Source organism: Rattus rattus, chromosome 2, assembly GCF_011064425.1.
Source record: "Rattus rattus isolate New Zealand chromosome 2, Rrattus_CSIRO_v1, whole genome shotgun sequence".
Taxonomy (NCBI): Eukaryota; Metazoa; Chordata; class Mammalia; order Rodentia; family Muridae; genus Rattus; species Rattus rattus.
Genome location: NC_046155.1, coordinates 108,509,510 through 108,533,867, shown reverse-complemented (window position 1 = coordinate 108,533,867; position 24,358 = coordinate 108,509,510). Strand labels below are relative to the sequence as shown.

At 40.2% G+C, this 24,358-nt stretch overlaps 1 protein-coding gene and 1 pseudogene across 2 annotated transcripts in view; one reads left to right on the top strand and one right to left on the bottom strand.

Moving 5' to 3' along the window:
• The window catches only part of Pcf11 (PCF11 cleavage and polyadenylation factor subunit), a 26,557-nt gene extending 11,451 nt beyond the window's left edge, over nucleotides 1-15,106 (bottom strand). The window contains exons 1-8 of one of the 2 annotated variants that reach the window (XM_032893213.1): nucleotides 14,176-15,106; nucleotides 10,495-10,620; nucleotides 8,711-8,899; nucleotides 8,212-8,406; nucleotides 5,744-6,861; nucleotides 4,680-4,860; nucleotides 4,099-4,582; nucleotides 1,978-3,530 (exon numbers count right to left, since the gene is read on the bottom strand). In XM_032893213.1, coding sequence (XP_032749104.1) covers nucleotides 1,978-3,530; nucleotides 4,099-4,582; nucleotides 4,680-4,860; nucleotides 5,744-6,861; nucleotides 8,212-8,406; nucleotides 8,711-8,899; nucleotides 10,495-10,620; nucleotides 14,176-14,922 — 4,593 coding nt within the window. In that variant the 5' untranslated portion in view covers nucleotides 14,923-15,106. The remainder of the gene's footprint in view (nucleotides 1-1,977; nucleotides 3,531-4,098; nucleotides 4,583-4,679; nucleotides 4,861-5,743; nucleotides 6,862-8,211; nucleotides 8,407-8,710; nucleotides 8,900-10,494; nucleotides 10,621-14,175) is intronic. The other variant, XM_032893215.1, reaches the window with a different exon arrangement.
• Nucleotides 14,985-24,358, top strand: LOC116893208 (annotated as a pseudogene).

Below are 24,358 nucleotides of genomic sequence, written 5' to 3'. Positions count from 1 at the left end.
AATTTATAAATCTTGATCACTATCTTTGTGACAACAGTGTAGAACATGAACACACACACAGACACACACATACAAACCAATTTGATACATCACAGAAAAAAAAAAAGACTAAAAATTGTACGGCATTTGGTAATAACAATCTCATTTCTACATAGTTGAGTTCCAGGTCATATGGAGCTACAGAAAGAGACCCTGTCTCAAAATCAAACAAAAAGCTGGAGTTGGTTCAGTGGTTTAAAGAGCACTGGCTGCTCTCACAAAGAACCTGGGTTTGGTTCCTAGCACCCCCGACTGACTCACAACCAACCACCTGTCATTCCAGTTCCAGGCGGGAATCTAATGCCTTCTTCTGGCCTCCACGGTCACTACATACACATGGTGTGCATACATACATGCAGGAAAACATTCATACACATAGAATACAACAAATAAACCTTGAAAAAAAGTATGCAAAATAAAGCCAAGGATGGATGGACAGGCCTGTAAACTGAACAATTAAAAAGCTAAGACAGGAGAATTGAGAATTCAAGGGCAGCCTGAGCTCCATAGCAAGCTCTAGGCAGCTTGAGCTCAAGGAAGACTCATTTAAAACAACAAAAAATGCACAAGTACATGAAAGGATGACTGTATACATTCATGTGACTACCACATATCAAAAGGCAGGTAGCAAGTTTACCGTGTGGGGATTAATATCAAGCAATTGTATCCAACTAGAGTACCTAAAAGTGTTGTGAAAATTGAAAATTCAAAATTATAAAGATATATACAACTTCATTTCTTAACTCAGACTAAAGAAATTCTTGGTTAAAAAAAAAAACATTCAAAGCGAATCAGTTCTAATGTTTTCTTTTAAGCAAATCAGGGCTCAACAGTTGTTCAGGGTAATGGAGGTCATTAAAACATTGAATTAGCATGAAAAAAACAAAAAAGTGGGTTGGTGAGATGGCTCGGCAACCACACGGTGGCTCCCTCTTCTGGTGTGTCTGAAGAGAGTAACAGTGTACTCACCTACATACAATAAATAAATCTTTAAAAAAAAAAAATTCAACCAAGACAGTTGAGTGGGGAAAGGTGCTTGCCATCAAGCCTGATGAGCCCTGGTTCACACATGGGTAGAAGAAAAGTGCTCCCACAAGTTTCCCTCTGACCTCCACAAGCTCACCATGGCACATATGCACACCAACACAAACACAGAAAAATACAATTAAGTAAGAAACAGTTTAGTGGCACGGACAGTAGAGTGCTTGCCTACCATACACAAAGCCCTTGTTTAACCCCCAGAACTGGAAATAATGGGCACGCTGTAGTTCTAACACTCTGTGGGTGGAGACAGGAGACGTAAGTTCAAAGTCACCCTATGGAACACAGAGTTCGATACCAGTCAAGGCTAAATGAGACCTTTTCACAAAGAAATGAAATGAAATGAAATAGGGACTGAAAAGATACTTCAGTTGTTAGAAGTGCTTTCTGCTCTACTCTTCCAAAGAACCTGACCCAGGTCCCAGCAGGCATATAAAGCAGCCCACAGGAGCTCCAGTGCCCTGCATCTGGCCTGTGCGTCACCTGGACACACCTGCAAAAACAGGCACATAAAACATAAAGTATGGTCTTTTAAAAATAAGTGCACACATTCCATTAGAAGGAAGACATGAAGAGGAAAACTGAGAAGATTCAGTATCTTGGAAGAGCTACAATCATTTTGAATATAAGTGGCAAATATCACCCCCCAAAAACTCTCACCCTGCTTTCCAAATATCCAGGTGTTACATTAAGTACATTAAGAACATACACCATAAAGTACGTTTTTAAAGCTTTTACCAAATACTAAGAACAATTTTTTAAAAAAGAAAAAAGTTAACTCAACCTTAAGAATTAAGCTACACAGAGTATTTGAGTGGAGCCTAGACTACAAATCTGTCCTAAGTTTACTTACCTATGTAATTACCACATAATTTTAGAACAACTAGAACAGCTTACCTGTTGAGATGTCTGAATATTTCCTACTGACATTGGTGTAGGTAAATTGCCAAAGTTTCCAAACTGAGAACTCTGAAGATTCTTTTCATCAAAATAGTGTCCAGATGGTCTGTTAATGGGATTTGGGAAATTCTGGTTTCCAGGGCCATGTGGTCCATTAAAATTTGGTCCTTGAGGTGTATCAAATATTTGTTCATGTCTTTGGAACTGTAGTCCTTGAGATGGAACATTAAAAGCATTGCCCGGTGGATCATTATATGGGCCAGTCTGATTGAAAGATTCAATCCTTTGTGAAGGATGATTGTCAAATCGGGTTCCTTGTAGACCAAGAGGAATATCAAATCTTGATGCTTGCTGGTGCTGTGGCCCATCAAATCTTTGAGGTACACCATCAAATCTCGGTTGAACCTGCTGTCCAGGTGGCCCATCAAATCTCTGTGGACCTGGCTGACCAGTTCTTTCAAATCTAGGACCTGGCTGGCCATGTAATCCATCAAATCTTGGCAAAAGTGATGGCTGACCTGGCTGTCCATCAAACCTTAAAGAGTGACAACCTTCAAATCTAGGACCACCTTGACCCAGAGGCCCTTCAATTCTCAGGCCACCTCCTGGTACAGGACCCTCAAACCTCATTCCACCTCCTTGTTGTACTAAAGGTCCTTCAAACCTGATCCCAACCCCTGGTTGACCATGTGGTCCCTCAAACCTAAGGTTCCCACCTAGTTGATTATGTCCTTCAAATCTCAGACCAGCTACAGACTGACCATGGGGACCCTCAAACCTCATTCCAACTCCTTGCTGTAGCAAAGGGCCCTCAAATCTGATACCACCACCTGGCTGACCATGAGGCCCATCAAACCTAATTGCAGCCCCTGATGGACCATGACCCCCTTCAAATCTGAGTCCACCTACAGGCTGACCTCGAGGATTATCAAATCTAAGACTGCCCACAGGCTGTCCATGAGGTCCCTCAAACCTGAGACCACCCACAGGTTGACCACGATGTCCTTCAAACCTGAGACCACCCACAGGCTGACCCCCTGGTCCTTCAAATCGTAAACCACCTGCAGATCCCTCAAACCTCAGACTAGGTGAACCTTCAAATCGAAAACCACCTCCTCCTCCTTGACCAATTGGCCCTTCAAACCGCAGAGGTGTTCCTACTGGTCCTGGAGGGCCTTCAAATCTCAAAGGACACCCACCTCCTAACTGACCTTGTGGTCCTTCAAATCTCATAGGGCCTCCTCCCCCAATTTGTCCTGGTGACCCATCAAACCGAAGAGAACCTGGTGTAGGAGGTCCATCAATTCTAGGGCTTAATTTATTAGGTCCTTCAAAAATCATCTTGGTTGGGCCATCTCTCGTCACAGATGGCCTACCAGGTCCATCAAATAATGGTCGGTCTTCAGCTAGAGCTGTAAGTCGCTGATTTGTATCAAGGCCAGCAAATCTTGATGCTGGGCCATCTACAAATGGTTTATCTGAATCTTCATATCTAGGTCGCTTAAGTGGAAAACGATCATTAAATGGCGATCTCTGCTCCTCTCGTACACCTTTCAAAAAGAAAAATAAACATTTTCACTAAAATGAACTTATATCCACTTATCTCTATTTCTTATAGTTATCTAAAACCTATCCAAAGATATATTATCTCACTATATTAGTGGGTAGGGAAGAGACAGACAGCAACAGTAAGTTAAGAAGATGCCCTTTTGATTCAGATATACCTATGATTAAAAAGTTCCCATCCTGTCGAGGTACTTGTCATTTCACTTTGAGAGCAAATTACTTAACATCTCTAGTTTTGTTTCCTATTTGTAAAGCTAAAATAATACTTATTTCCTTGGATTTTGTGGATTTAATCAAATTTTTTTAAAAAACTTAATGAAGTCCCTAATATAACTGATCTTATAAATTATTAACTAGGTCCCTTCCCTTTCCATGAGAAAAGGCAACAAGACAGACAGACAGACAGACAGACAGACAGACACAGACACACACACACACACACACACACAAAGGTAGTCTGAACCGTGATAAAATCCAGCCCCACTTAGCTTGTTCATTTTCCCTTCACTGCTGTGTGATTCAATAGGCATAATCTCATTTAACTTTTTCTACCTTTAGCAGAGACTTGCTCGTCATGTCTTCTCCGGCCCTCATGGGGTGAAAGATTCTCAGCATAAGTACGACTCCCAGATATAGGAGAAAGACGTCTTGCTCTTTCACTAAATTGTTCTTTTCTGTCAAACTGTGCTCCACTATTCCTACTTGCATGTTTACTTTTGGATGGCTCACATTCTATTCCAGACAACAAGGCATCAGTCAAAGGGTAGTCAAAAATATCAGGATCTAAGAGATCAAGTCTTGGAAATGAATGCTGAACCTGTGTCCTTTTCAGTTTTGCTTTATGTTCATAGTAGGTTAATTCAGCATCAGATAAGAGAGGTTTCTTTTTTAATCCACCTTTATTTTCTTCTTTAGGACTATCCCGTACATTGCATCTATGTTTACCTTCTTGATACTGAAATAGCTGTCGAATTTGATGCACAACAACAAGGAACTCATCCTGTGTAATTTCACCAGATGCTAAACGTTCACTCGTCTGCATAGGGATGATAAAACAAAATTAAGTATTTTAAATATAAAAAATATTAAAAACTGAATAAAAGAAAATAACTTCATGAGATTAATGATAGTACCTTTTGAAGTAATTCTCTTTTGCTTGCAAGAGTTAATTCTTTAGGAATTTGAAGATTGGCATCTACACTTAATCGATGCTGCTGCTTTGGGGCTCGAGGTGACAAGATTCCTTTAGTGCTTGACCAGCTTTCCCTATGCCTTAAATGAGGAGGCTTACTATGTTCATCTCCCTGTTGTAAGCTGAAACCACAAAGGCAGTATTACTTCAAAGCATTTATTTAAAAAATAAAACTCCCAGGCTATACTTAAGGATATTTTAAGGATCTGGTTAAATAAAATAGGAACATAAAAGTTTTTCTGAAAATTTCGAAAAAAGCAAGCTAAATAAAGAATTCTGATTCTTTTTTTTTGGTTCTTTTTTTCGGAGCTGGGGACCGAACCCAGGACCTTGCGCTTCCTAGGCAAGCGCTCTACCACTGAGCTAAACCCCAAGAATTCTGATTCTTAGAGTTTTAATTCAGAGATTTAATTCAGGGCAATGATTATCTAGGTTTAATACTAGGTCTGACCCCTACCAGCAGTACTACCAGCACACACACATAAAAAGTAAAAAAAAAATAAATAAATAAAAAAACCAAGCTGACGGAGTAGAATCATAAATTCAAAGAATGGGCTAGCTAGCATATTCCAGGCCAAGTGGGGTTATATAGCTAGACCCTGTCAAAAAACACCAACAATTAAAAACAAAAAACAAGCAACTATGATTCTTGCATATAAACATACAACACCTCTAGAAGATGAGTAAACCTCTCTACAAGTATCTAATGAAATATAGTTAACCCACTGGCTTGTCTAAAAAAATTAATTGTAATATCCAATTAATATCTAAATTAACACTACCTTTTAAGTGTGTATACTAAAGCCAGGAATGAAGAATCACACCTATAATCCCAGCATTAAGGAGGCTAAAGTAGTAAGACTGCCATTATTCGGAGGCCATCCTATACTACTTAGTGAGTTCAGGCTAACATGACAAACGTTTGATTGAGCATTGCCTTAATAAAGTAAAAACATTGAAATAAAAACCATACATTTTATTTTAACAAAAACATCAGCAACATACCTTTTATTTTCTTCCCAACCAGATTTCCATCTTTTGGCAGACTTAGAGCTTTGCCAATTCTCTATATTCTCCTTTGGGTCACCACCTGACTTCATAGAATGTTGACCTGCAGTTTCTTGAGGCCGGTCCTCATCCATCTTTTTGAGTCGTCTAGGATCTCGAACATCCTGCTTAGCACTTCTCTTAATATTTCTTTCTTCCCTGGAAGGTGGTGGAAATTCGTCCATATGTGACTGTTTAAGACCTGACTGACGCATCTTTCCAGCTTTGGGTGCCAAAGTGGGAGACATACTTCTTTGCCTTCGTTTGGGTGACCGTCTATCTCTTCTCTTTGGGGAATGTACAATTGGTGACCGAGACTTAGGTGACCTTGATCTCGATCTCTTTCTAGTACTTGATCTCCCTGGTTTTGTCCCCTGTTTTTCCAATTCTTCTGTAACCATGTCTTGTTTTTGGACAACGCCATTTATGATTTTACTTCTACTGCCAATCAATCTATGTTCAGATGATTTCATGTGCTCATCTTTATCCTTCTTTTCTGCAGTTTTTCTCTTTTCTTTTACATCTTCATCTTTGCCCTCAGCTTTATCCTGAAGATGCTTCTTTAATCGTGGATCTCTCTTGTTCATATCAGACAACCTCATACTTTCAGATTCTTGATTTTTCAAGTCTTTTGTGTGGGATAATTTGTTTTTCAAAGGTGATGGTGATTTAGACTTAGATTTAGATTTAGAATCTAATTGGTCAAGTTCTTTCTTGGTTATTCTTTCACCTGATTTACTTTTTTCTTGCTTGGATGAATTTAGTTTTTCAGAGGGCACAGTCTTACTTGTTTTAATATCAGACTGGTTTATTGTATTCATTACAAATTCTTTCCTATGACTCTGCTCTTTGCCATGGGAAGAATGTTGGCTCATCCTGTTAAGTCGGGGATCCCGGTTAGTTCCTTTCAAATCTTGCATTTGTAAGGAGGGACCAACTCGGCTTTTGTCAGGTTGTACAGGGACCTGATGGGGAGTTTTAACAGCCATAGTGGGAATCTGAGGAACATGTAATTTAGACGGTGCTGAACCAGGACCCAAGTTGGCTGTCTCCTGCTGAACACTCAGAGATACTGCCTGAAATACAAAATGTTCATGTTAATACCATAACCAATGGAGACGATTTTTTTGTCATTATACAGACTATATTAGAACACTTCCAAATATCCATTTGCATTAATACTGCATTAACAATACATACTTTTGGGTGGGGAAGGGGACAAAAGGAGGGGTTAAGGGTTTCCCTATATAACCTTCGAGGGCCTGGAACTTACATAGAGAGAGGTCTGCCTGTCTCTAGCTCCCAGTTCTGGAATTAAAGACATGTTATCACCAAGCATGGCAATATTCTACTTCTTCTTTTTTTTTTTTTTCTTTTTTTCGGAGCTGGGGACCGAACCCAGGGCCTTGTGCTTGTTAGGCAAGCGCTCTACCACTGAGCTAAATCCCCAACCCCAATATTCTACTTCTAATGTATGAATATAATGAAGAGTCCAAGAAAATAAATGACCTTACTTCTTACCAGCCCTTTACATTTTAGAATATAATTTCTAATACAATGAAAAAAATAATTCCTCAAAATCATCTATGATCCTAAACCAGACTGTGGCTCAAAACAGTAAAATGACTAAACTATGACTGTTCTGCACAAGACATAGAATGATTCTAATTAAACTTTGTCATAAGATAGTTCCTCTCAAAATGTTAATGAACTTATAAAATTCTGTCTTCCAACATCTCAATCTCAAACTTAGATGCACATATGCTCTTGCATTTCTTTGTTTTTGATGACTTTTGTAAACTTTTAGAAACCTGATTTGTTCATGAAAATTACTTAAAGACATTCACCATAACACACTATCTTAGAACTGAAATATTAAAACCATATTAAAAACAATTATAAAACAAAACTTAGTGCTAATCTAGTAAGAGTTGTATTTTTATTCCTAATGTTTTAAGACATGCTGCCCAGGCTGGCCTCAAACTAGCTATGTGACTAAAAACAGCCCTAAACTTCTCATTCTCCTGCCTCCTATTCCCAACTACTAGGATTACAGACTTGTGCCATCAAACCTGGATCTATGTGGTAATAGGGATCCCAGTACCGATCCTAGTACACATGTGTGTGTATATATAGTTACACATACACAACACATACATTCACAATATATATAATATATACATATATATTACACACACAATAGACACATTTGCATCCCAAGACAGCAATCTAGAAGAACATATTGAGAAAAAAGCATACCGTTCAAAATCAAGTGTTCTATAATAAGGATATGAAAGTTTGGCTGAATCAGTATCATAATTTTTAAATTAAAGAAAGTTAAAAACAAGTCAATAAAATACTCAAATACAAAATAAGTGTTTCCCTATTATAGTTAAAGATTTAAATAGCAAATTTCCCCTACTTACCAGTTGTGCCTTAGCTTGTTCTAACTCCAGCTCCAGCTTTTTCTGCTGAAGTTCTAGCAACTGTTTTTGTTTTGCCAGTAACTGTTGCCTTATTAGTTGTTCCTGGGTGAGATTCTTTTGTATATCAGGTACAATGGGAGGAGTGGAGATATTAGGGGAACTGACCACTGTGCCAGGTGTTGAAGGCTCATCAGGCTATAAGAAAAGAAGACTTTTTAAGCAAAACATTTATTTAGACCTGCCAAAGGTCAACCAAAAATTATCAACTTTACCTTACTGTTTTCCATAGTCACAAATATCCAATACAAAAGTTCACAAAAAAGTGCTTAGGGATTTAAAATGCCAAATGTTACATAAAAGATATAGTGATTACACATACACATTTACTACTTTTTCAATTTAAACTGATTCTAGTTTTTTGCTTTTTGGAACGTTTACAGAAGTTAATACTTGAGAGTCAAATTGTACTACCATATATATCATTCACATAAAGACTTACCGATTTATTTAAAAATTTGGGATTCACATGGATGCTAGATGTATTCACATTAGGAGGCAGAGGTTTAATAGGCCAAGCAGGATCTAATGAATTGACTCTGACATCCAAGGCATAAAGTTTCTTCAAAGGGAATATTTCATCCCATGTGGAACGTAATTTAAATAAACTTTTTCTAGTATTTTCATCCACCTAAAACAACAGAATAATTCTCTGGCTTGTTAAGTTACTATAAAATGTTATATATTTTAAGTATAAAGCTACTTGCCAACTCACATATTATCCATTTGTACATAAAAACTTATTAAAAGCACGTTTGATTGCTAATTTTATTAGTTCTCAAAAGAAATCAAAACAGTAGTTATCTAGTAGACTTTAAGCAAGCAGCCAGGCAACTTTTTCTTTTCAAAAGCACAAAATGCTCTACATTTTAGGGCTTGATATATTCCTAATAAACTTACTGGATGAAAACATAAAGCCAGAAATTGGTTTACCTGATGGTTAATTTTTTTATGTTACTTGCTAGTAGCAAATAGTTAAAAAGAAAAAATTATCTTAACAACCAAACACAATATCCTATGACTATTACCTATGAACTACTACTTTGGATACAGAAGACACCCTCATAATTTTCATTCGCAAAATCCTAGGCAAGAATGGGCATTATACATCTTGCCTGTTCACATTGTAATGTATGTAATAAGATTTTCAGAAAACAGAAAAAGTACTTAGTAAGACAAGTTTTTAACTTTGGCCCTTTATCTATATTCATGTTTTTAGAGAATATATTTACAAGGTCACTTTTATTAACTATAATAATACTAGAAACCAAACCTCCAAATAATTGGAACATACTGAAATTTAAATCAGGTTAAGTTCCCCTAAACTACTTATTACAAAGTGGGCTGTCCTTATCCTCCAGTAACTAGTATTTAGCAAAATCTACAAATATTCATACCACTGACACTTTTTAATACCTGAAATACAGCTTTCCAAAACTACTCCTCTATATACTATTTCTTTTCTACCCACTTAAATAACCCTACTACCCAATTCTACCATTCAGACAGCTGGTACGTTCTATAAAAAGTATTAAAATATGACATCAACTATGTTAGTAATCTTTAAAATAAATATATTCAAGGGCCCTATTGCTCAGTGTGAATTACTTCAGAAAACACCTCCTGCTAACCAAACGACCAGTTACAATATCACAATGGAAATGTACAATTTCTAGCTATGAACACTATTAAGCATTTCTCCCAAGCACTAAAGAGGAATTAAAGTAGTTCCAGAATAACTTAAAGCAATTATCTGGTCCACCATTCACAGATACCTGTAACTTTAACATTTTAACAAGGTAACAACTCTAAAAACCATTGTGGGGAAGGGACTTAATAGGAACTATGAACTGAGGGACAGGAGGATCATGCTTTCCACTCCCCAACACTAGTTATTTAAACTACAAAACTAGGCACTATGGAAGCTAACTTTTCATCCATATCCTACAAATAACTTCATATAACCAATACATTTCAAAAATACACAATTATACAAGTTAATTAAGGGTATACTCAAATCTTGAATGGATTAAACACCATCCACTTTAATACTCTAGAATAAAAAAACTATCATTTGTCACTTTCTTTAAAAAGGCACTTTACTGTAAAATGTCCAAAACAATGAAACATTCCACCACCCAAGAAAACCCAACACAAGACCAGTATTTATTAATCTGGAACACATTTAAAACTTTTTCAAATGTTTCTAAATATATATATATATACCTTTTCAAACACACAAATAAATGTTGCAACTAGATTTTTAGTAAAGGCAGTGAGATACTCTCTTCCAACATTTTTCACGATAGAATCCATAAGGTACATAACTGGAAGCTTCTCTGAGGAAGGAGCCTAAAGTATAAAAAAGAAACTGAAAAGTTTAGTATAGTGAATTACCACCAAAAAATTACTTTTAAAAGTGTTTCTAAACCTACAATACAGACCTCTAGTTTTGTTGGTACAAAATCTTTTGATGTTAACTTTTTAAGCCTTTAAGTGTTCAAAAGTACTTGTTTCTAACAATGTTTTAATTGTGCATTAAAAAAAGCTCAGAATTATAAAGAGAAAAAAACCATTATCTCTAGTACTCTATACTTAACATAAAATTGTGTGCATTTGGTAAACCGTGTTCAAAGTGACAATAAAAGGAGAGGAAAAAAATATTTTCTGTAATCCAAGTGTCAGCTTGGGGATCATCAGTGTTTATCTTGTACCTTGAAATCAATCAAGTACTCTGCTAGATGCCCTGGTTTCGCTGGACAATTTTATATGTTAAAAAGTCTATGAAACTTTGTTGTTACCTATAAAATTAAATTACTTTTCTATAATCCAAATAATGAACTTAAACACACTTCACATATGAAGTCAATGGCAAGACGCTTAAACCTTGCACACAAACATGCAGAAGTGCAAGCTTGTTACTGATACAAGAAAAACTGGATAGAGGAGCCGCTGAGTCATGTAAGTCAGGTTCAACTGGACTGGAAACCTGGATGTCCTGACGGTTCTCTTCACAGCATGGACTGTCGTCGAAACATTTCTCCTCTTACATGCACAAACCAAGGATTCTAAACTTGTGCTGAGCCAGAGTGGTGATGCTGATAAAGGTACCAGCCCTTCCAGGGTAAAGTTGCCCCAGTTGAACTTCAAAGTCTACCCACCACTGGCTCTTAGAAGGTACAGCAAGCTTCCAGAAAGCATCAGCAGGTTCACAGACTTGTTGGGGAGCACTAACACACATGCCATATAAGCTGTTAACTGACTCCACAGGAGTACCCATGATTTAAGAAAACAAAACTTAGGTGAACCCCCAATTACCCACCCCATGTGTATATGAAACTAGCTGAACACTTACCCATAGCTACCTGTAGCTAGGGCAGGCTCACACTTCTGGGGTATACAATGTCATACTTCATAAAATAAATTGCCCTGACAAGTGTGTGGAAATGCTCTTGCTTCTGTTATCACCTTTACAACCAAAGTTGACTAAAGAAACATCTGAGTAATTCTGTATTAAAAAGAAATTATGTGCTAATAAAGGGTTCACAAAGTCACTGTGTGGGGGCAAACTATTAAATACCAACATGTCAAATGTTTTATTGGTGTGTCGTCACCTTATCATGTCTTGTTTTTGTACTTAAATAGGCTTTTTTAACACCACAATTTGTTCAATAGGCTAGAGTTTTATTGTACAAGTGAAGTCCTATGTAATATCATTTTCCCTACTGTTACGAGAAGACTGAAATTAGGTGTGAGTCCATTAGTTTAGTTTTGCTGAGATGCTAAAGAGTAAGGACACGAACATACACTCCCAGAAGCACTAAACCAAGCCAGTTGCTACCAAATAATGGCAAACCCTCCCCTCACCCCCAACCCAGATTAAGATTCTTTCCCCAAAGTGACCTTTACATCTTCCACTTAGTCTGGCTTTACAAAAATAACCAGGAAGCATGTGCCCAAAAAACTCTTGCGCTTACTTTCACCAGAAAATAGTCCACCTATTTTCACCACTTTGTGTAACAAAATACAAATACAAGTTTTATGTGGTCAATATAGTCTGCATAAAGTTTTCAGTTCTCCAAGGTCTTGTAGATCCATTTTAAAACCAGCAAGAAGCTGTCTCCTTTGAATGGCAATCTGAGCTGCTAAATATTAGGTGCTGTGAATACCAATACCCAAAATATAGTTTGAAAACTTTTGTTCTTATAAATCCAAGTGTTCTTTTTTTTTAAAGGTATTTAATGTTAAGTCTTCAACAAGGAAAAAAGGTACATTTTCTCTGCCAACATGTAATGTGGTTATGAACAAAAAAGTTGAGTATGAGGAGCGCTTCCTTCTTAAACCTCATACTTTAAAAAACATCTGTTTCAGAGGCATTCAACAGGAAAAGGTGAAGACTTGTTTTAGCTGTCAAAATGAACACGATAAATTTGCTGAGCCCTTAAAGGAAAAAAAAAACTTCCCCCTCTTTAAATTAAGGTTTGAAAGGACCACGTGAAACCGTGTATCTTGTGAACTGATTTACCCAAAAGAGTGGATGGACCTAAAGAAGAATGAACCCAAGTCACTTAAAGACTTTTGTTTAAAACACACAACCACATAAGTAAAAATTCTTGGAAACAGATTCTACACCTTACAAAGGTAAATAAAAAAGACAAATACATATTTTATATGTTTTATTCACAAATTTTATAATACCAGTCACACATTTCAAAACCATTTATTAGAGTCAGACCACTCAGTTGTACACTAGACAGAAACCGTCTCTAAACAATATATTGGTGGTTGTTGTTAAAAGTGGCCTTTTAAAAGGGGTTCACTCTGCTAAAAGGAGGCTCATCCTGATAATTGCAATCACTAACAACTAGAGAAAAAAAAACTAAACCTTAAGTACAAGCTTGAAAAGTAACTTAAAACGTATTAATTGGGAAGCGGTTAAGACTCAATATAACTAAGTTTAACAGTAACTTTACTTAAATGACATATCGCTCCCACATGAATCCACAGAAAAGGAAGACCAGAGGGAAAACAGAAGGTAGCAAAGGACCACTTCGGTCAAGGGGTGAAGAAAAGCAAGCCTTCACTATCAGGGGAGGGAGAAAAAGAGAATAGGAAAGGAGGGACTGAAATTTTCAAAGAAACTCCAAGCATTTGTTACCCACTGGGCCAATTCTCCACCTACAGGTTGGATAAGATCTCCCCCCCACACGCCCAAACCCCACCCTCGGCCCAATTTCCCTACCACTGGGGCAAAATTAGACCCTCTGAGAGGAGAATAAAAGTTTGATCTAACAGCCCCCACCCCAAAATGGGGTTGACGGGTGCGAGCAGCTGCCTGGCTGGCAGGGAACGGTTTCTCCTCTCTTCCCTTTCGCATCATGTGCTTTGCAGGCGCCATGTTGAGCTAACAGGCCGCTGCTCCACTCGGGGCCAATTCCCTATACCCAACCCACCGACAGCTCGCTCCCAGGTCCCCCTTCACCTCCTTCCAATCCACAGAGCACAATTCCCCAAAAAGGACACTGAGGGAAAGCCCCTCCCCACCTTCCCAAGGGCTTAAGATGGTTTGTTTTTAACTCTTTCGCTCCCAAAACACAAACTGTCTCTAAGTATTCCCCCATCCGAAAAGGGTTGAACCCAATGCGTGCAAGCGTGGGGACGTACTCAGAGGTGGCCTAAATAGGGAGTTGGTAAGCGGAAATGGGACTCCACCCTGCATCCTCCCCGCTCCCTCCCCGAAAGAGGCCCACGCTCCCAGCCGGGGCCAAAGACCAAGCCCGAGTCGGGGGTGGGGGGTTGGAAAGGAGGAACTCCGTCCCCCTTCGGATGGAAGCGAGACCTGGGATGAGGCTGACACTAAAATCAAGGAGTATTAGAAGAATAGGAGGCTGCGGGGTGTATAAAAACCTTGGCGGTTTGGGCCTCGATGAGAGAGACGATCTCCTTGGCGAAGGGCAGGTTCTCCTCGGCTAGAATGGTCAGCATATTGATGTGCGGTTTGCTATTGAAGGTCAGGTCTTCCAGCGACGACTGATAATCCCGACAGGCGTCCTCCCGGGCCCCCGCAGCCCCGGCCTCGGCGGGCGTCTGCTCTGACATTGCGCCGCGGCCCCCCTCCGAGGTCCGCCGCCGCCGAAGCTGAAGCCGCTCGACACCCCGCCTCCCTTCCGACGCCTCGGCCTCGCTCCCGGGGTCTCCGGCGGCTGCGGCTTCACCACATGCTGACCGCGGAGGGGGGATGGGGGACGACCCAGAGGGAACCTCGGGGAAGAAACGCCGCAGCCTCACGGGGAATCTCCGTCTACTTCCAGCCGCCGCCGGGGCTTCTTTCTCCACAGACACAAAATGGCGGCGGCAGTGGCGGCTCCAGCTCCGAAAATGTCTGTGTTCCCAACCGCTGCGTCGTGCGAAATGAACTAGGGGAGGGGAAATGTGCGGTAAAGGGGCGGGGCCGTTGGAAACACCAGGCGGGATTGGCTGGCCCGCGCGTGTCACAGGCCCCGCCCCCGGCCCTTCCGCAATACGTCCAAGCGCCGCCTTCTTTCCCGGCCGAGACTGGGCTTTCGCAACACCTCCTGCTCCGAGACGCTGTGCAAAGGACGGTCGGTTCTCATTGGCCAATTCGTAAGGGACTGTTCGGTCATTTGTTACCATAACAACCCATCCAGGGAAGCCAGTGGAGGACGGCTGCTCCGGTGGACCGGCCCAACCAGTTTATGAAAGCTGCACCAGGCCCCTTCCTTCACTCCTTTGCACTCCTCCAAACACTGGGCGGCCTGGTCAGTCGTCTTCCTCCCGCCTGCCTCCGGGGTGCGGGCCGGGGTAGGCGTGAACTGGAGCAGCGAAGGCCTCCAGTCAAGGCCAGGCGCCGGGTCTCAGGTGCTCCCCGGAGCCTGGGCGGGGCTCGTCCGGCCAGCTGTCCCTCAGGCTTTAAGGCGGGGGCGGAGACGCCTGGCCTACCCGGAACCCAGACTGGAGTAACTCCTGCAAACAGCCATACTCGTAAAAGCACCTAGACAGGCTTGCAGGAGTTGAGTCCCCAGGAAAAATGCTTTTATTAAGAGGTGCTATGTGAGAAAGGCGTTTCCAAAGGAGTTGGAGATCTTTTGAAGAAGTCACATTTCTGGAAGGGTATTCACAATAGTAACAGCAAGCCCCGAGCCTAATAGTACTCCCCTCTCCATTCTGCTACACTTCCGAGTGATCTTAGAATACATATAATATCTGAGCCATGCTTAATGACTCAGGCCTTGAACCTCAGCCCTCACTAGGCAGAGGAAGGTGAATCTCTTGGAGTTCAAAGACAGTCAAGTCTAAATGTCAAGTTCCAGTCCAACCAGGTCTACATAACGAGGCCCTATCTCAAAAAGAAACATATATATGTATATATGTGTATATATTATATTATATTATATTATATTATATTATATTATATATATACACTAAAGAGGCAGAAGCACAGTGATCTCTGGTTTCGAGGCCAGCCTGGTCTACAAAGTGAGTTCCAGGAAAGCAAAGGCTACACAGAAAGACCTTGTCTCAAATACATCTAGGACATATCAAAAAGTACCTTAGGTTTCTATAATCTGTTTTCAAGACACACTAAGCAAATAGTTTATTTCGTCACAGCCTTAGTGAATTATGAGGCGCTGGGGAGGGACAGTTCACACACACACACACACACACACACACACACACACAAACTGATGACAAGTCCACTCCATGCTATGGTGGAAGGGAAGGCGTTTATTGTAGATTTGAGGGAGACCTGCCATGGCACCTGGAAGAATCCAGAGCAGAGAAGATAAACGGAATGTGACCAGCAAGCAGACTATACATGGCCACGGGTATCTCTGAGAGAGGGGAGAATAGCATCAGATAGACAAAGATGGTGAGAGAAACAAGAGCAGAGCAGGGGGTGAGAGAAAAAAAAACATAGCAAGAATAGCAGGATTATAAAGGATGACGAGCTTGGAGAGCCTGTGAGCTGGAGGGAGTTTAGGGTACCTGGGAAGTAGGTGGGAAGGGCTGGGATGCTAGTAGCACAGACTTCGAAATGTCTAACAAGTACTTATACAGGGAGCCTAAGTGCCAGCATGCATGCACTTTCATAGACTGATAGGCACCACAGTAACCAAATCTCTTCTGGAGGTAAGGGAAAGGTCTCATTTGGACAGAGGGGAATTGGCTTCACTAGTTCTGGAGGAACACTGGCTTTTATATAACTGCCAGATATCCTCCTATAGTCCAGATTGAGCCCACTTCTAGATATTTAAACTGCCTTTTGGAGTTTGACGAGTTGGGGTTTCCCTTGAATGTGAAAGTTTTGGGATGGTTTGTTTTGTTTTGAGAAAGTGTCTCACTTGAACTCTCTGGGTAGACTAGGCTAGTCTCAAATTGAGTTTTGCATGCCTCTGCTGGGATTAAAGGCACTTAACACAATTCCCAGCACTACTTTTAGATTTCATTTTAAAACAATAATTCCTCAGTTTGGTAAGTATTCATATTCTCTCTCGAACCCTCATTCTCTTCCTCCCCCCCCAATCTCTGTCTCGCTTCCTTCCTCTTCCCTCTCTCTTCGATTATCTCTCCAATGCTGGATATCAAATCCAGGGTGGCATGCATGCCAGACAAGTATGTTACTGACAAGTTACATCTTTAATAAGTCTATATTATATTTTTTGAAATATTCTTAGGTTATCTCCTTTGTGTGCAAAAATCAAAAGTAGCAACAGGACAATATAAGTTTTGTGAGTTAACAAAAGACATATTAAAATATATTTGTGTATTTATGTGCTGTTGGTTGTTTTTCAAAAGGCTATTGTGGCTTACGCTGGGTTTGTTGTCTTTATATAATAAATATATTTCAACATGATTTGGTTACTGTTGTATAACAAAACTTTTCCTAGGAAGACTCAACACACACACACACACACACACACACACATATCTACTCACCCCAGATAGGGAGCCCACAACGAACCAAAGTACTGATACCACCACAATCCAACTCAGTAAACCAATGAGATTTATTGGGTTACTTACAGGAGCAGAAATGAGTCTAAGACAACTGCATCACCAAAGCCCACCCCAGGATGGGAAACATCTCACGAACCCTGGGAACATGAAGCAGATTGCATCACCTGCAGCAGCTCTGCAGACTGGAATGTGTCCTTTCCAGATGCCTCAGTTCTAAATCTCTTCCAGGCAGCTGGGCTGGTTTGCTTCTTCCAGGCAGCTGATATGGTATTAGGGCCACCTTCTGAGAATCTGTTGCTTTTAGTCACCCTAGCAGGGAAGGACTTATTGAATCTGGTCAATTTCAGGGACTTCCTGAAGCTGTTTTGGCTTGCTTACCTTCCTGTTTAAAAAGCTTCCCTGCAAGGTAGAATGTTTCACTCTTGGAAGAAATTATTAGACAGGAGTTACATAGACACTTTATTCTAAAAATTATGTAAATTATTTTTTAACCTAATTCTAAAATTCAGGAGCTGAAGACATGACTCGGTGGTTAAAAGAACTGGCTACTCTTCCAAGGAGCCAGAATTCAATTTCCAACACCCAGAAGACAGTGTACACCAACATGGCAGCATACAAGCATATATCACTCCAGTTCTGGAGGATCTGTTGTCTTCTTTTGGCCTTTGAGGGCACCAAGGTGCCATGGTATACATACATGCAGACAAGATACCCATACATGTATTTTTAAAAGTAAAATTTGACCTGTCATTTGTTTCAAAGGTTGAAATTATTATGAGTCACAATAAAACACCTTGGTTAGCGCTCTATTTTCTAGTACAGAATCTTGTTGAGAGGCTGGATTCACTCACCCTCTGTGAGGACTAACCTCGCAAGAGGAAATAGCGTAGGCCAAGGTAAGAATAAAGCCCATTTGGTAAGTGAATGAAATTGATGAGATATATGCATGGAGACTTCTTAACTCAAGACAATCAAAGCACAGAGTTAGATAAAAATAATTTCACTTGGTTCCTACAGCAAAACTTCCTCACTAAGCACTGATTTCTCTCAGGTTGCTTTCTAGTGTGTGAAAAAAAAAACCAATTTTCACCTCACAAAGTGTTAAAAAAGATGGGATGAAATGATGTGTTTGAACCCACAACTCTACTTACAACAAGGCAAAACAGACTGTGGCCATGGTTAGCATGCTGCAAAGCATGCCTGGTTTTCAAGTTCTAACTCAAAAAATCCTTGGGGTTTTTTTGTTTTGTTTTGTTTGTTTTGTTTTGTTTTGTTTTTTGTTTTTTGAGACAGAGTTTCTCTGTAGCCCAGGCTGTCCTGGAACTTGCCCTGTAGAATAGGCTGGCCTGAAACTCAGAGATCCAACTGCTTCTACCTCCCAATTGCTGGGATTAAAGACGTGAGAGGCCACTTTCCCCAATCTGTCTTCTTTGGATGCCAGTTGAAGCCCTAAGCATGTTTTCCCAACACTGTGGGCCAGCTCCCTGTTCTCCATAAAGACTAACCCACTTCCACTTTGTGCAGCTGCTTGAAGACTTCTAGAGCTGGATCTGCCTGCTTTCTTTAAAGGTAGGGCTCTCTGCTTCTCTCCGTCTCCCTCCTCTCAACAGCTTCCAGGATTTATATCTTACCTTTCCTGTGGCATTCCCTTCATACTTCAATAAAATGGTCCTCAAACTAAAATATAAAAAAGAAGATTAATTCAAACACACGAGGTAGACAGGGCATAGAAGTTTATTCATTCAGTATGATTGAAAATAAAAAATATACCGAAGAGTAGTGTGTGCTAGCTGTGGGGATGTTTGAAAGTGCCCAACCATTGAGCTAGTTAAGGCATATAAAAATATGAAGGGTGCGTACGCGTGTGTCTCATTCATGAATCCAGAGCTCTTGGGCCGGTGCACCCGCTGAGAATAGACATTAAATATTTTCTGCTACACAGGTAACTGTCAGGTGGTAAAGGACAACTTCAGTTATGCTACGAGTATCTGATTGAATCGCAGTTCTCAATCCCGTTGGTTTCAGGACAGTGTTACTGTCTTTAATATTAAGAACTCTGTTTGGTTGTCCCCAGCCCCGGAAAAAAAAAAAAAAAAAAGAAAGAAAAAAAAAAAGAAAAAAAGAACTCTCGTTTGAGGTCGCTGCACACAGCTTTACTTGCAGCACTTAGGAGACAGAGGCAGACATATCACTGTGAGTTCAAGTCCAACCTTGTCTACAAAGCAAGTTCCAGGACAGCCGGGGTTATACAGTGAAACCTTGTCTTTAGAAAAAAGAAAAAAGAAAAAGACAGTAACAACAAACAGCTTTAGTTTACATGGATTACATATAATTTGTTAATCTATCATTCTGAAAATGATAAATCAGAAAATATTTGTTTATTTAAAATAATAGTGCTGGAAAGATGGCTTAGCAGTTAAAAGTACTTGTTGCTTTGATAAACATTTGGTCTGACATGGGTTTGGTCCCCAGCACCCACATGCTGACTTATAGCCACCCATAACGCTAGTTTCAAGAGATCCAACTCTCCCTTCTGACTTCCACGGGCATGAGGCATGCAAATGGTGCACAGACAGACATGTAGGTAAAACACTCATACATGTTAAATAAAATAAATCTTTTAACGTTTTAAATAATAAATATTTAGAACATTATTATAAATAATGCTGATTTTAAAAAGTATACTAAGCCCAGCATTTGGGAGGCAGGGGCAGGAAGAACTTTGTGAGTTGGAGCAAGCCTGGGATGCATAGTAAGATCCTATCTCAAAGAATCGGAACAAAAAAGAAAAAAAAATTTATGTGTCTAAAAGAAAAAAAATGAGAAAAACCTCCGAGTTTTTGTTTAGTTGCTATTTTCCCCAGTTTTTGGGGGAACGGGGCTTCTCAGTGTATCCCTGGCTATTCTAAACTCACTCTGGAATTGGCCTCAAATGCAGAGATCCACCTGCCCCTGGCTCCCCAGTGCTGGCTGGGATTGAAGGCATACAGTGCTACTGCCTACCAGGTTTTGATTCTTTGCAAATCTCTTTGATGTCTGACTTAATAAAACACAGCTGAGTTCTCGTACCCACTTCTGTTTTTACTTTGCTGCAGTTAACCATGACTTCTGGAAAACTCCATTGCATGCCAGTGAAAGTGAGAGAAACAGAAAATAACTTCTTAGAGTTGTCATAAATATAATTCTGACTTGCAAGTCTCCTGTCATTCTCAGAACTATTACATTGGAATATTGTGTCCTTTTTCCCTTTTTAAGATTTAAGAAGCTCTTTGTGTGCTGTTCTAGAAGAATCTCTAAGATTTATGCACAGAACCCTGCATATTTCAGCCCTAGAATCACTTTTTTTTTTTTTTAAACATCAAGGAGGAAGGCAGGTGATGGTGACACAGGCCTTTAATCTCCAGAGGCAGGCTGATCTTTGAGTTCATAACCAGTCTGGTCTACAGAGTGAGTTCCAGGACAGCCAGGAACTACACAGAGAAACCCTGCCCTCGAAAACAGAAAAAGCAAAAGACAAACAACAACAACAACAAAGTTGGGGGTGGGATGGGGCACATGCCTTCAATTACAGCATTCAAAAGGTAAAGGCGGGTGGATCTCTAATTTTGAGACCTGCCTCATCTATATAGTGAGTTCCAGGACAGCTAAGACTATATAGGGAAAACCTGTCTCAAAACAAACAAACAAACAAACAAGCAACCCCCCAAATTGGTAAATAAATATGACTCTTTTGCATGTACTTGTAACATTATTATAAGTAACTAAAATATATTAAAAGAAAAAGCAAAAAACAAGAAACTGGAGAGATGACTTCGCTGTTGAGAGCACGGGGTACTCTCCTCCAGAGGACCAGGATTTCATTCTTAGCTCCCACATGTTTGCTCATAACCACCTGTAACTTTAGCCCCAAGTTGACCTTGAGGATACCAAGAACACATGTGGTGCATAGACACACACGCAGGTAGAGTACCAAAACCATAAAAGAAATTAATCAAAACATTTTAAGAAAGTTTAAAAAACAAAAAGCTAATAACAATTACCCCTAGATCAGGCAGTGAGGAAAAAATACTGTTACTTCTTTCCTTGTTTTTGTTTGCCTTTAGACAGTCTATTTTATAAACGGGTTAACTGATTTAAAGAAAGAATAAACACTCATGTGGACACAGGCATACACATACACATACATGTACACGCAGGCGCACACATATACACATGTATATGTATATGCACATGTGTACACACACAGGTCTAATGGCTGTTCAATAAAAATCAGGTAGGTCCTTTCTATACTGAAATACAAATAATTTTATAAAGCCATTTTAACCATCAGAAAAGTGTAAGACAAATGAAAATGTTTTATTATTATTAAACTGTTTTAGGGCTAAATACATAGAATGCAGGGCTCTTCGTGACTGAATCACTTTAAATATTTCTATTAGAATGATGGTAATTGTGAAGCTAGTCAAACATGAATCTTTTTTTTTTTTTTTTTCGGAGCTGGGGACCGAACCCAGGGCCTTGCGCTTGCTAGGCAAACGCTCTACCACTGAGCTAAATCCCCAACCCCGTCAAACATGAATCTTAGAACACATCCAAGAACCAGGAGTAGAGAGGCAAACGACCCAGTCAATCGATTGAAGAATTGCAGAATTCATAGAGTCAAATCAGCATAAACTTTTAAATAAAGTTTAATCTTGGCCACTGGTTTGAAACAGGTTTTTCTGCCTATCAGTAAACTTCAAACTCTCAGAGCTTTAAAACCAATATCATTTCTTCTCCTCTGGCGCTGTGGGTTGCAGTGGCCCTGCAGGGTTGGGCTAGGATCAGATGGGCTTGACTCCAGGCTACCGATTAGGTTCAAGTGTACTCCACAAATTTCCTCATTCTCCTTGGACCAGTGATTTCATGGGACATGATTTTCTCATGAAAGCATGAGAAAAGGGTCATAGGAATTCAAAACATGAAGCAGAAACATGAGACGCCCCTCTAGATCTTGATCTGACATGTTTGTCATTTTAGCCCATGTATCTTTGACCAAAACAAGTGACAAGGCCAAGCTTGTCTTTATTTGTGAGGATGGTGGGGTTGCTTCTGCCTCCTACAAGTAGGAGGTTATAGGATAAAGATAAGATTCAGGATTCTACTACAGAAAGGTCACGAAGCACTTGTGATTCAATCTACGTCATCTTACAAAAGCTAAGCCGCCTCTAACCATGATACCCCCTGGGTATCTGCACCCCACAAAATAAACCCTTGTCCATAAAAACTCTGCTGAAGGTCATGGGAGTGGGTTAACCGTGGTATCCTGAGGTTGATAATAGTGATAATGTTACAAATAAACCCCATATTGGATGAACATGTATATATTTGGCCTTTTACGTAGTATTTAAAGAAGAAAGGCACAAGACGGTAGCAGCAACTTTTCCTGACTCGTGGCTGCATCAGCTTGTTAAGTGTGATGCCCAAGGTGCCTTTCCCAGAACAGGTCCAGTCATCATGGGTCATGGAAAGATTCACTAGCACGTTTGGTTCTGGTTTTCTCTGGTACTGGGCTGGAACTCAGGGACTCCCACTTGATGAGCAATTGCTCTCCCAACTGAGCTGCATCTTCAGCCCCAACCAGTAGGATTCTTTGCTGTAGCAGAAATAATACTAAAGGTGAGGCACAAGGCAAAGCTAGCATCTTAGGTACCTAGCCCTCAACATGATGGAGGAAGAGACCCTCACTATACACAGAAAATATCCTTAAAGACATTCGAAACCACAGACAAAATTAAGGTAAAGATTTACCTGTCTTTGACAACTTAAGTTCACTTATTGAATTGAATAATAAGTTCCATTTACAGACAGTGCATGTGGGGCTGGTAGTTTCCAACTCAATAACTGTTTAAAACAGGTCTAGAGGTCATCAATTAAATATTAAAAGACATGATGAGGGACTAGAGAGATGACTCAGCAGTTAAGAGCAGTTGCTGCTATACCAAAGGATCCAAGTTTGGTTCCACCCATGTCAGGCAGCTCACGACTGCCTGTAACTCAAGCTAGAGGGGGTCCAAAGCCCTCCTCTGCCCTCCTCCAGGAACTACACACAGTGCACATATACATATACACAGTACACATAAATTTTTAAAAACATGAATTTTTAAAAAAGACAAATAAGGAGACCACGTGACCCAAAATCAGAAGAAAAAAATCAACAATATTAGATGCTCCAGAGGGAGGTTTAATGACCATATAAGGACATTTAAAAGATATTAGAAATAGGTTAATGCAATCTAAGAAAAGATGAACAAATAAATGGAAAGATAAACAATGTCAACAGGGGTCAATCTGGAAGGAAAGAAGAAGGGAGAGAGGAAGTGAGGAAGGGAGAAAAGAAGGTTAACAAAAGTTAAAAATGCAACACCGGACCTAGAGAGATGGCTACTCCCACCATGGTTTGTCATGGATATTGGCAGAACTGTTTGATTTTGAACCAAAGCCTATCAGGGCAGAGGAGGAAGAGGAAAAGGAGGAAGTGGAGAACCTGAAGAGCTTCCGGAAGTATTTGACTTCTAATCCTGCTTACAGCACAATCAGGACCCTGGCAGTGAGAAACTGGATGCTGGTGCGGGCACAAAGGGAACCTGCACTTCATCCACTTTTCCACCTGCGCCATGCCCATGTTCATTTAGATGGACATTGACAAGAACTTCTCCAGGCCTTACACCATCTCCCGTTCCCTGGGGGTGGGACTTTCACGTTTGAGAACTTCAGAATGATTGCAAATCTGAAGCCGCACGAACTGGGTGAACTGGACTGTTTGATGCCGAGTCCGCTATGGTTGACTCAGACGGCTTAAAGAGCAAGCCAACTGTTACTATTTTGAAAACCCCATAAATCTTGTTATATTTTTTGAAAAAGAAAAGTTATATTGTCTGGATAGCCCATGCCCTCTGTTGCTCGTTAATGTAGACAGGCTCAGTGTCAGCACTCTAGCCGTATACCCCAAGGACAGTTAAAGAAGAGTTACAGGGTCCAGTCTTGGAGTGAGCCGTTTCTAGGCCTGTGTTGCAGGCTGATCGTTTGTGAGATTACTGAACAAGTTCTGGAAATGGCAGTTGTGCTGTGA